General features: G+C 38.2%; 1 protein-coding gene across 1 annotated transcript in view; it reads left to right on the forward strand.

Annotated features, from left to right (window-relative positions):
• Positions 1-6,730, forward strand: part of LOC121628243 — a 33,109-nt gene extending 26,379 nt beyond the window's left edge. The window contains exons 21-25 of the mRNA XM_041967228.1: positions 1,339-1,463; positions 1,646-1,791; positions 2,394-2,496; positions 3,780-3,916; positions 5,950-6,730. Coding sequence (XP_041823162.1) covers positions 1,339-1,463; positions 1,646-1,791; positions 2,394-2,496; positions 3,780-3,916; positions 5,950-6,073 — 635 coding nt within the window. The 3' untranslated portion in view covers positions 6,074-6,730. The remainder of the gene's footprint in view (positions 1-1,338; positions 1,464-1,645; positions 1,792-2,393; positions 2,497-3,779; positions 3,917-5,949) is intronic.
• Positions 6,731-13,650: the final 6,920 nt, after the last annotated feature.

Here is a 13,650-nt window from a genome sequence, read left to right on the forward strand (position 1 = left end):
CATGGGTCTGCCGCTGTCCCCATCCTCTCATTCCCCTTTAGGGGTGTGGGAGGGTGGGAACTTTCTGGGGTGGGTGGCGGCTCACTGGCTGTGGTCCCTGAATGGCCCCGCCGTGGGGGGCGGCCTCTCCTGGCCTGTCTTGCCCTGGGGGGCCTCCTGGGGAGCAGGGGTGCCTAATGCCACTAAAGGCTCATCATCCAGAGGGAAGTTTGCTTCCCTCTGGACGTACATCCCCGGACCCCTCTTACTTCCCGCTCTCTCTGTCTCACACACACACACACACACGTAGGGAGTTGGGAGGCGTGGAGCCATGCGGGGTGGAATGGAGGAGACCATTCAGTGGTCTCCTTGGATGCACCCCGTGGCTGCTCGCCTCTCAGTTTTAATTGCACCGAGACACCAAAACACAAGAAACACAACACACAAACAAACACTTGGGGGGCATGGCATGCGGTGCATGGCGGGCGGGGCCACTTAGGTGGCCCGGCTCGCGGCTCATTGCAGTCACTGCCCCTCAATTTTAATTGCACACAACACACACTACATAAACAGTCAGGAGCGGGGAGGGAGAGGGTATTGGGGACCTCTTACACCCCTGCTCCTCCTGTGTGTGGCTGGGGGCAGGCGGGGGGGGGGGGGGGGGGGGGGGGGGGTTGGTGATCTTTTTGTCTCCTTTCTTCTTTTCCTTTTGCTCTTTTTTGCTATTTTCCATCTTTTTCTGTCCCCTCCGGTCAGGTCCAGCAAGATTACATAGATTCCGTGATTCAAAGTAAATAAATAAATAAATTAATCACATTATCAAGAGGAGCCTTACCCATAGGCCTCCCCTTGGCAGAGCAAATTTGTTCAGCACGATATGGCAACCAGATTATCATTTTGCTTGCTATGATGCTGGACAGGACAAGTTAAAAAAAAAAAAATCATAGGCCCTCTCTGTCTGTATAAACATAATACCCAGGAACATATTTTGAGGACAGTCAACATAAGGAATGTTTTAGATTTGATCACAATTACCAAGAAGCTTTGTTATCCAACCCTATTCTAGTTATGTTATTTCCTAAACCTAAACAGGTGACAGCATTTTGTCTTAAAGTGTTCTGTGCATATGCAACCAGTGCAACCAGTATCTGAGAAGTATGTGATGTAGAAACGTACCAGAACTGTATTGTTTTTTTAGGGCAGCAAGATTCTGCTTATTTGACTCAGGTTCATAGCGATGTTGTGGACATTTAATTTTCATTTTAGTACATTTTTATGAGGTTCAAGCCAACATCTACTGGCTAAAGTCCATTTTACTTGGAAGAGTCAACTGCTTTGTCTTACGTCTACATCTTACAGCATTCTGGAAGATTCTGATGGAGGGCCCTCCTGACACCCCTTATGAGAAAGGAGTCTTTGAGTTGTTCTGCCAGTTTGGTCCCGACTACCCTGTGAAGCCCCCAACTGTTCGCTTTGTCACACATGTATCCTGCTAAATAAATGTCTTTCTGTCATGAAACATTTATTGTAAGGCCATGGGTTTAATCTCAACTGATGGTGTCTAAATAAAGAATATTTGTATGATTGTGTAAATTTTATGTTTATTGTTTGCACATAATGAACAAAAGAAGACAGCTGTTCTCTTACTTCCTTAATGAGAATTAAGATGTACCACTGCAACATTAACAGTTCCGGGCGCATTTGCCACAACATATTCGATCGGAACTACAATTCCCATATCACCATGAGAGAAATCCTTGAGGCTGTGTTTGGACTGCTGATGTTCCCTGAGCCAGAAGATCCACTAGACAGGTAACACTACCGGGCAGACTCTCACATTGACATTTTCCACCTTTTCACCAATGACTTTAAACATTTTTGCTTCATTTTAAGCAGCATTGTGCATGAAAAACACTGAACAACCCTACTGTTTACCCAAACTTCTCACAGTGGAGTAATATGTCACAGCTGTCTTTTGTATTTATGGCACTATGTCACACCTACAAAAGGATATCACCACTCTGGCCATTTTGGAACACAGGAGCGAAATGAGCCTTTTACACTTTATGGGGCTCCACAAAGTGTGAAAATCTACCAAAGTTCAACAGTGGGACTTAAACATTTTTAACAGTGTATTGTAAAGACTTTTTAAAAAGACTTTTCATCACCTTCATTTATCATGGTGATGAAGGAAACTACTTAAGCCAGCATGTACTAAGGTACATGACTTACTTAAATGGCTGACCATTTTACCAGCTTACCAAAGCACAAAGATTTTTAAATGAGGCGTCTACAGTGTAAATTGACTTCATCATTTTACAAGTATTGTGTAAATTTACTAACACTGTCTATGTATAAGATGATAAATCATTGAAACTGAATATTGTTTTGGTTTTATTTCTTTTCCGTGGAAGTGTTCTGGCTGAGGAGTACCTGACAAACCGCACATCATATGAAGAAAAGGCCAAAAAACAGACTGAGGAAGCTGCAGGGGAGTCTATGGAGACGAAGGAGAAGGTGATGGGCCGTTTCATTCTGCAGGAAGATAAAACTGCAGACATCTGATGATATGTTAACAAACTCTTTCCTGTCATTTGGATAAAAGCACTGATATATTGATTTAATAAAACATTAACAGATTTAAATCTTTTGATTAAGGGATAATTATTTTAAATCCAAGGTTAGAAATACATTTTTAAGTACTTACTTGCACTCCAAATAATTTAGGTGCACAAACCAATTTTGTGAGATATTAACCTTAAATTTAATCTAATAAAATCTTAGAAAACCTAAAACATACATATAAAAGAGTTTTAGCTTAATTCCTTAAACCTGCTTTGGTTTAATTGTTGCTGGGTAATGAATAAATGTCATTCCATAAAATGTAATGACAATTAATAGTGTTATTACACACAAATTTCAATGATGATTCAAAACTTGTTTATTGGAAACCAGTTTATATTGCAAGAAAGTATATTATATATAGTATATTGCTATATGAGTAATTGTTTAGTAATTGTTTCTGGTAAAAACACATAATCCACTTTAACAACAATCTTCTTTTACTAACCAGCCATTAAAATATTTCTTGTAAATCTCAACTTAAACATTATTGTAATAAAATCTAATATATATGACAAAGAATGAAAATTTACAGATTTATTTGTTAAAAATTAGCAAGTCAGTAGTATGAATTTAAGCTGCTTTCTTTCCAAACACAGAGGGAACAATATCTTACTGTGGATTTCAGTCCGCAGGTGTTTTCCTGCTGGAACAGAAAGCAGGATAAAAAATCTCCCACTGTGAGGGAGGAAGCGATGTTGTTGTTGTTGTTGAGAAAATAATGCTCAAACTTGTGTAAATATCCAGGTAATATATAAATTAATTTCTCTTAAAACTTCCGTTATATGAGCAGTAGGAGATAAAGTATCACGATGATAATATGTTTAGCATGTACAAAAGTTATTTAACAAGTCTTTCAAATTTAAAATCTGAAAATAAAACAATTTTAACTTTCTGTTGTAATTCTGTGAAACAAGCACAGTATGTCAAAAACGAGTTTTAATCGAGTTGTTTCCTTGTGTGGGGACATAAACTGTTCAGGTGAGCTCTGCAGCACTCCACCTACAGGTGAAAAACTTTTTCCGTACTTGCACAAGTGCATGTGCAGTCAAAATTTATGTGCACCGCTCCAATTTTACGTGCACAAACTTGCACATGCATGTGTTATTTTGAGCCCTGAAATTTTTCAGTTTATGACATGTTAATATAGTATGTGCTGTCTACTTCTTATTTAACAGAAACTGGTGGAGTCGGCAAAACAGCCTGTACCTCCACATCTCATCTGTCCACTGACCAAGAAGCTGTTTGTTGATCCTGTGAAAACCCCACATGGAAGGATTTATGAACGGAAGGCCATTGAAAAACACCTGAAAGAGTAAGTAACGTTATAATAGACTGATCAAAAAGAATATTTAAAACATTTTAAACTACTAGCATATGCTGTCTTAAAATTCATTGGAAGAGTGAAAATTATTTCTATTTAAAAAACTAATTCATAAAGAAAAATATTTAGCTGATATTTGTTTTGGGCAGCACAGAAATGCAGTGGTTTGTAAAGTTCACACCAACAAATTCTGACTTGGAACCTGATAGTTGGATGAAGCTTTTTTACAACCTAAATTGTAAAAAAGTTGGAAAGCTGCATAAAATCTACATTAAACACTGGGGATAGGACTCAGATAAAAAATTTATCTTTTAATAACACGCTTTGTAATTAATAAATATTAATTAATCACATATTAATCAACAGTATTTGTCCCAAAAAGCAACATTTTTTCATTTAAATGGACTTTAGTGGACGACTGAATCAAATAACACTCACAAACATTAAAACTGTAAACTCAATCAACATTTTATTTTCTGTTTTAATTCTTGGCATGTACGTTTATGTAGCTGAAATGCAGCACCTGCTTGACCTTCTGAGGTCGTGATTCAAGTTTAGTTAAGCTATGTTTATTTTATTTTACATACAGAGCATTTTATTTTTCCATATTACCATTTCCTTGTTAGTTTGGGCCATGTTTATAACCCTTTGCAGTGACGTCCTCTGAGCCACCATGCAGCTGGTGTACAACACACACATGCAGCTGGTGTACCACACACACATGCAGCTGGTGTACCAAACACACATTCAGCTGGTGTACCACACACACATGCAGCCCTCCACCCTCTCCACACAGTCCCCGCTGATGAACAGAAGTGGAATGTCTGTTTTTCTTCTCCTAAATTCTATGACTAGCTGATGCAGCAGGTCTAAGATGTTTCCCTGCTGCCAAGTTCTGCACAAGTCTACTATTGACCCATTAATTTCAGTCAGGTGTATTGCAGCAGGAAAACACTGGAAGTCTGAAGGACAGTGGGCCTTGAAGACCAGAGTTGGGAATTCCTGTCATAGACATGGTGAACTTAAGGAAAGCTGCCGGACTGGATGGAGTTCCAGCCAAAGTTGATGGTGATATTCACAACACTGTTCAACCCTGCGACTTCACTGTTGCTGCTCCACAACTGTGGAATAATCTGCCTTTATACATCAGAGAGACCCCTCCACTGTCCAATTTTAACTAGTTTTAATAACCATTTTTATTCTTTGGCTTTCATCCCGGGCAAGACTTAGTTTTTTTGTTGTTGTTGTTGTTGTTGTTTTTGTTTGTTTTGTTTTGTTTTTTTATTGTGTTAAGTTTAGCTATTCTCATGTCTCATGTTTTTGTTTGTATTTATATTGATTTTAATTGTGTACAGCAGTGTTCCACAACCCTGGTCCTCAAGGCCCACTATCCTTCAGGTCTTAGATGTCTCTTAGATGCTATGCTATGCTATGCTATGGATATGGTATGGTATAGTGTAATATGTTATGTTATGTTATGGTATAGTGTAATATAGTATGGTATGGTATCACTGTTTAATGGAGAGCATCCTCCCCTCTGGTGTGTGTGGTATGGTAGTTGCTCAGCAGAGGACAACAAAGTGCTGCAGAGAGTGACCTCAGCAGCCCAAAAGATCATTGGCTGGAAACTACCAAGTCCCATTGCTTTAAGAGGATCAAAACCATCACTACTCACCTCTCACACCCTGCAAGCCATCGATTCGATCTGCTCCCATCAGGGAGATGTTACAGATCAATCAAATCACGTACCACCAGATTCATAAACAGCTTTTCCCCCTGGGCCATAAGAACTGCTAACAAACACTGCAAATAACAATAAATCCTGCACAAAAAACATCTAATGTCTGAATGTCTTTTATTTTTAATATTCATGTTTCTTGTGCTCTGTACTGGCTGAACACCTTAATGTTGTTGCACATTGTTGTGTAATGACAATAACGTTTATTCTATTCTATTCTGTTCTACTCTAGACTTTGTACTTGAATGTTTTCACTGTATTTTTTTGTTTTTGTTGTTTTTTACAGTTGGAAATATGATCCAGTTGACCGGAAGTTGTTCCTAAGAAGAACTGATCTTAAGGCAGAACCCAACATTAAGAAAATGGTGACAGAGTACCGTTCAAGTCTAATTTCAGAAACCAGTGTTTAGCAAACCACTGGTGCTCCAGTTACACCAGTACAGTTACAGTCTGTATGACATGAGTGTAAACAGGAAAAGTATAGTTTTGCTTAGTTCATGTCATTATATTATCATCTAATTTTAAGTCCTAACTGCCTGTTATTTCGAGAAATTATATGTAACCTTTTACTAATTTTACTAATTTTTACTAATAAGTCATTATTGTGCTTTATGATAGTTGATTGGTATATTATTGTACAAATTACGTTGTGACAAACTGAGTTGGGTGAAAATTTTAATGTTTTTCTGTTTTATCTGAATGACATATAACAATTTGAAAAGTCGGGAAACCTTTAACCCCTGCATTATATAATAAGTCTGAATATAAAGTGTGTATAATGAACCCAAAATCACGATTTAGCTTTTGTTTTTAAAAGTTTTGGAGCTTTACTTGAATCAGTGGATAAATATTTTAAGAAGTTTTTATAATTTTTGTTTTTAATATCTTTTTGTGAAGTTGACAGCTGCCTGTAGACGAGTTGATAATGAGAATAAAATCTGGGTTGCTTTATTGCAAATTACTTTTAATATTTTTCCAATGATACAGAAATGTTTATAAATGCTTGATGACAAATAAAATTGAAAGATATCACTTATTGGTTTTATTAATCTAAAAGACATTCAAGACTACTTTGTTTTTGTTGTTGTATTTACAAAAATCCAACAAATGTCATCTTTGTGTTTTGTGTCAGATACTTTATATACTACTATACATTTAAGTGGCATACGTTGGTGTGTTAATGGAAGACAGTTATTTTTCTTGTTGCTGTTACAGTACACTGTACTACATTATGCAAGATGCTACTTTGTTGTTTGGTAACCTGTTAGATAGATTGTGGATTAATAACATGGAAACTTGTATATACAGTGAAGACCATGAGCTTTTTCCAGAAAGGTGGTTCTAGTCTGGTAGTTTTGGTCCGATTAGGGACTCGGTTCAGCTGGAGGTTGCTGGTTTTTCTGGATTGAAATTGCTTTCATGCTGCACTACTTAAACAATTTGAACCTTTTAAATATTGTGTTTTACACTTGTGCTGCACCAAGAATTACTGAAGGAGAAGAAGAGACACAACAAAGAAGAAAATTCATTCATCTTTTGGTTAATGCAGTACATAACAGTTTCTAGTACATAACAGCTTAATACGGAGCTGCATCAGATCCTAGCGGTTTTGGGTTAATCATATTTCCATGAAAACTTTTCCCAAATTTATTCCCACGTCTGACCCTGAACCATTTCTCCCACCCCACATGTTCTTATGTTTTAAGTGTGTTTACCCAAAATGCAGCGCACTGAACCCAAAGTGCACTTTGTTTTGTTGTCCGCTTTCTGTTTTAGTCCGCTTGAAGTGGACGGAGACCTATGTTTGTACACGGACCAAGTTTGCTTTGATTCGAATCTGAATTGTTTGCACATTCACAATAACCCCCCAAAAAACAGACTTCCCACACAGAAGAACTTGGAATCCAACCCAAAATGTTGGTGTGAAAAGGAAAATATGGCGTTACATCACTACACAAGAGATTATGTTACACGCGCGCAGGTGTCAGTGTGTGCGTGCATCTCGGCAGAACTTTTGAGATACACGACAGAGACATCAGCTCTGACATATGTCATGTATGTCCTATACAGTCTATGTGCATATCAGATAATTACATCAGACTGTTTAGTTTTTTGTTTGTTTTTTGTTAATAAAAGAACTCATATACTCGTATAAACCGTTTATTGAGCAAATGAGACTTAAAGGACTTCTGCTGTGACTTCAGATCAAAATAGTTCAGTTTGATCTGTTAGGGGTATAATGTTAGGGGAAACACTGATAGTGTTTTTCTGAAGATTAGTTACGGAAATTGGGGGTTGTCTTGTATATATACACTACTGTTCAAAAGTTTGGGGTCACTTCCCTATTGAATCCCATGGCAAAGTGACCCCAAACTTTTGAACGGTAGTGTATATATATATATATATACACTGCTCACAAAAATTAAAGGAACACTTTTTTTATTGGGCCTGGCATGAAATCAGTTAAACCTGTCTGATAATTTTCTGGTTGGTTAAGCAGCTGAGGGCATCGTTAATCACTTTCAGCTGTATTGGTGTTCATGGAATTAACAACAGGTGCACCACAGTGGCAACAATCAGAAAACCCTCAAAACAGGATTGGTTTTACATGTGGAGGTCATTTCAAGTTTCTCCCTCTTGATCTTTTTTGGCTGATTTTTCACTCGTGCTGGTTTTGGCTTGAGTAATCATCTCTACTGGCAGTATGAGGCGATTCCTTAACCCTACAGAAGTTGCACAGGTTGTCCAACTTCTCCAGGATGGCACATCCACACGTGCTGCAGCAAGAAGGTTTAATGTGTCTCCCAGCACAATCTCCAGAACATGGAGGAGATTTCAGGAGACTGGTGGTTATTCTCGGAGAGCTGGACAGGGCCGTAGAAGGTCCTCAAGCCATCAGCAAGACCGATACCTGCTCCTTTGTGCAAGGCGGCACAGGCTGAGCACTGCTCGTGCCCTACAGAATGACCTCCAGAGGGCCACTGGTGTGAATGTCTCTACCCAAACAATCAGGAACAGACTTCATGAAGGTGGCCTGAGGGCCCGACGTCCTGTAGTGGGCCCTGTGCTCACTGCCCAGCACCGTGGAGCTCGACTGGCATTTGCTGAAGAACACCAGAATTGGCAAGTCCGCCACTGGCGCCCTGTACTTTTCACAGACGAGAGCAGGTTCACCCTGAGCACCTGTGATAGACGTGAAAGAGTCTGGAGAAGACAAGGAGAACGTTATGCTGCCTGCAACGTCGTTCAACATGACAGGTTTGGTGGTGGGTCAGTGATAGTCTGGGGAGGCATATCCATGGAGGGACGCACAGACCTCTACTGCCTAGGAAATGGTTCTCTGACTGCCAGAAGGTATCGAGATGAAATCCTTCAACCCATTGTCAGACCCTACGCTGGTGCAGTAGGTCCTGGTTTCCTCCTAATGCACGTCAATGCCCAGCCTCATGTGGCAAGAGTATGCAGGCAGTACCTGGAGGATGAAGGAATTGAAACAATTGAATGGCCTTCACGATCCCCTGACTTAAACCCAATAGAACATGTGTGGGACATTATGTTTCGATCCATTAGGCGCCGCCAAGTTGCTCCTCAGACTGTACAACAGCTCAGGGATGCCCTCACACAGATCTGGGAGGAAATGCCACAAGACACCATCCGTCGTCTCATTAGGAGCATGCCGCGACGTTGTCAAGCATGCATACAAGCTCGTGGGGGCCACACAAGATACTGAAAAGCATTTTGAGTTGCAGAAATTAAGTTTTTGAAAAAATGGACTAGCCTGCCACATCTTCATTTCACTCTGATTTTAGGGTGCCTACACAACTAAACCCTCTGTAGGCTGAAAACTTTTATTTCCATTAAAAGACTTGGCATCCTTTTGTTCCTAAGACATTGCCCTGTCGTTATTTGTATAGATATGCAACTTCATATTGAGATCTGATGTATCTAATGTGTTTCTTTAAAGTGCTCCTTTAATTTTTGTGAGCAGTGTATATATAGATGCCTTAACTCCCGGTAGCGAGGCTGCAGGTGCAGAGGTGAAGCTAAACAGTCAAGCTAAGAATGAAAGATTAGAAAAATTATAGGCCAGAAATCTGGATAATGAAGCAGTGAAGGTGCATGGATGGAAATTATTGTACATATAGTGAATATTTCTCTCTCCTCACCATCTAGAAGCTGTGAGATTCTAATCCTGCTTTCTGTCTGTTCACCTGATGCTGATATTCATCACATATTGTTCCTTCTGTGTTTAGAAGGAAGCAGCTTCACAGCTTTAAATTCATCCTGCTGACTTTTTACCTTTTAGTTAGTAAATGCTGAACATTTCATCCTTCTTTGTCATAAATTTTTGATTTTATAAATATATATGAAGAAACATTTAACTGTTTCTGTTTAAAGAGAAAACTGCTGCTAAACCTGTTTATGTGTTTAGTGCAGGGGTCTGCAGCCTTTCCAATCCAAAGAGCCATTTTTCCCTCAGCCGAATAAATAAAACTCCTTTAGAGCTACAAATGTTACGAGACCTTTTCAAGAAGGCAACTTAATATATATTTTTAATGAAGAGCCACCATAGGATGTTTGTTATTTTGAAGAACCACATTTTTATTTATATTTATATTTATTTTTAGGTTTTAAAATAAAGAAAAACATAAAACCTTTATGAAAAAAGAGGATAAACAGACTTTCTTCTAAGGGATGTAGATATTTGTGGAAAATTATGTAAAAGGAAAAAAGTCCCTGGTTTCCAACCTAATGACAAGAAAGATAGATTTAAAATTAAAGCCGCAAGTGGCATCCATCGGGTCCGAGCCTCATGGCCCCCGCCACCCGTCTCATACACCTTTTTAGCTTAACCCATAAGATTCTGACGTGACATATTTGTCACATACAGTTTCTGAGAAACTTGTTTCAATTTATGGTATTAACTTTGCTCAAAATCCCTAACAGATACCCAGAAGCAGAAAACCAAATTATAATATTTTTAAACTGTCACATGGTAATAAATGGTAGATATCCAAATAAAGACCCCATATTTAAAAATATGGACTTTTCTTACCATTTTTTCATGGGATGGGCCTTAACGGTTTAACACGGCACAGTGTACCTGTGTGATGATTTTTAAACAATGTACATGGAGATGGCTGAGTCCTACACATTGTAAAGCCAGCAGTTCTCTCCAACCAGAGCGATATATATATGGTAATAAATGGTACAGCCATTGAAGACCCACCTCTTTTGAGTACAGTGGATGAGTGTTTCAGAACATTTGTGTTGTAAATCAGCTGAAGATCAGATATTAAATAACTATTATGATTTTATTCATTTTAGTTTTTTTCCATTGTATTTCTGCACTTTTTACAAATTGAGAATATGTGCCTTGTTTTTCAATAAATGACTGAAACATTGTGCTGTATTATTATATTCCATTTATAAAGGCAGATTTAAAATAAATATATTGGGTCATTTCAAACCAATTGTTAGTAGTTTAATAACCCATGTTTTGGGTTTTCTTTTTAATCCACTTTTGGGTAGCTTTAACTATACATCAGGTCATTTTAATCCATTTTTAGAGCAGAAAATATTACCCAATGTGCTGGGTCCAACACATAACCCAACCCTGCTGATTTAAAATAACCCAGTGCCGGGTTGATCCATATTTGAACTAGCAGCTGGGTTCAGATTGGGTTATTTTTTAACCCAGCACTTTTTAGTGTATGTGTGTGTGTGTATACATGTGTGTACATACATATATGTGTACACACACCACACATGCTTTAACAGACAATGCCTCAACAGCAGGATTAATGAAAAGACAGCCTGGTCCTGCTGGATATATATCACGATTTAAGTTAAAAAAATAAGATGTGATTGTAAAAAAATAGTAATTATTCAGTTATTCTGCTTATGTCAGTGCCTGGTGAAGCCGCCCTGGTGTTGGACAGATGTTGCTCCAGTATGTCCAGTCACATCCTTAGAAAGCTTTACAGTTTCTCAGTGGTGTGATTATCATGTCAGTTTGCACACATTACCTCCCATCTCTGTGAGATTGTAGAATAAAATTATATTATATAAAAATATTGTTTTGTATCCTGTTTGGTTGAAAGTTGTGTATTTTCTGAAGACTTGATAAACTCATTTAGTCATTTATTGTTATTAACAAAAAATATATTTCAAATTATTTCAATGTTTTAGTTCATATTTAACAATAGTTTTCTGGTTAGAACAATAAACAGGGTTACATATGTAATTATTAAGCTCACATAACAAAAAGTGAATTGTATTATGTATTATGTAGTGACATAATAGTGGTGCCTTCTATACATTGGAATAATAAATTCCCAGTCATCATTCGAAGCATCTACAGCCACTTGTCCAAGTTGAGGATCTGAAATTGGGGTAAAATTTATCTAAAATATTACACTGCCTGTTTTTGCCGCGCCACAGATCACGTGACTACCTGCAGTCACCACAGCAACCTAAAAAATATTTCCTTATATTGTATTTTATTATTTCTTTTTTGTTTATCCATTTCTTTGTTGAGTTTTGTTTAATCAGCCTGTTCGCTTCTTTCTTGTGCTATTTAGAGCTCCAGACTGCAATGCATTGTGGTTTATTTCTTCCCGGTCTTCATGTTTTCATTTGTCAAATCAAAGTAAACACGGACTTTATGGGCATTGCTTTTAGGGACTACACGAACCACGTGTTGACGAGGGTCATAATATGGCAATTTAACATTTAATCGCTAAACGTGACTATCCAGAATTAACATTATAGATATCCATAATTTAATTTTGACTAGTCGTAATTATATTATAACTAGTAAGAATTTTAATTAAAGATATCTACAATTGCATTCTGATTAGTCAAAAATACAATTAGAGATATCTGTTATTCATTTTTGACTAGTCGCAAAAGAATTGCAGATATCCAAAATGACGTCACTTTAACTGACACACAACTCGTCACACATCCTAAATGACAATTACAGATATCTGTAATTCATTTTTGACTTTCCAGAATTAAAATTCAGGATATCTCAAACGTAATTATGACTAGTCAGAATTGATGGTTGGAATGGGTTTGATCAACAATCAATAACATTGATCCTTAAGACCCCACAGCTAAGGAATGGAGCTTCGATGCTACATTACTACCTCCAACCTCATCGCTGGACATAACAAGCTACCTCGTTTATGGTATCAGTGCTTACACGTATGAACAGTTCAGAAACAAATCTCTGGAAGCTCCGGACATTTCAGGAATGTCTGCGTGCAGGATCTGTTCACATTTCCACCGCAGGACTGAACACCACAGTGTCACTGCAAAGGTAAGTTAACCTGACTAATCAAACTGACACTGGTTATTTATGTGCTTAAGAGGCAACGAAGAGTCAAAAAGACTTTAAAATGCCATTCACACACTTTATTTTCATGTTCAAGCTATACACAAAAACAAAAAAAATGCACATTTTTGCTGCACAAATATTATGAAAACTTCCAACTATCTAACTATACACATACATCATCGTCATGTGTCTCATCCTCTGTGATCAGCTGATCACCATCTTCTCCAGCCTTATGTGTCCTCTGGTCTGTAGCTGAAGCTTTCCTCTCCAGCATCAGGTGTCCTCTTCATGGTCTGTAGCTCTCCAGTGTCTGCATCCTGGTGGACTCCATCTCTGCTGCTTGCAGCGTCTCTTTCCTCAGCTGATCCGTCTTCTTCGTCTTGCAGACGTGCAGCGTTTGTGGGTGTAACTGATGTGTGTCCTAGAAGCAGGAATGGTGAACAATCTGAGCCTCCATCATTTCTTAAGCTGGGTGACCTGCAACCACATGTTTGGTGTTATTAAAAAACTAGTTAACATTGGATGCTTCCATTACATTTCACAATCTTAACCACTTAATCCAACCTGTTAACATCCCATCAGATCTCACAGAACACTCTTGGTATTTACCTGTATCTTCATAATCATTCACTCTGTGACGGT

The sequence above is a fragment of the Melanotaenia boesemani genome, chromosome 17 (assembly GCF_017639745.1).
Source record: "Melanotaenia boesemani isolate fMelBoe1 chromosome 17, fMelBoe1.pri, whole genome shotgun sequence".
NCBI lineage: Eukaryota > Metazoa > Chordata > Actinopteri > Atheriniformes > Melanotaeniidae > Melanotaenia > Melanotaenia boesemani.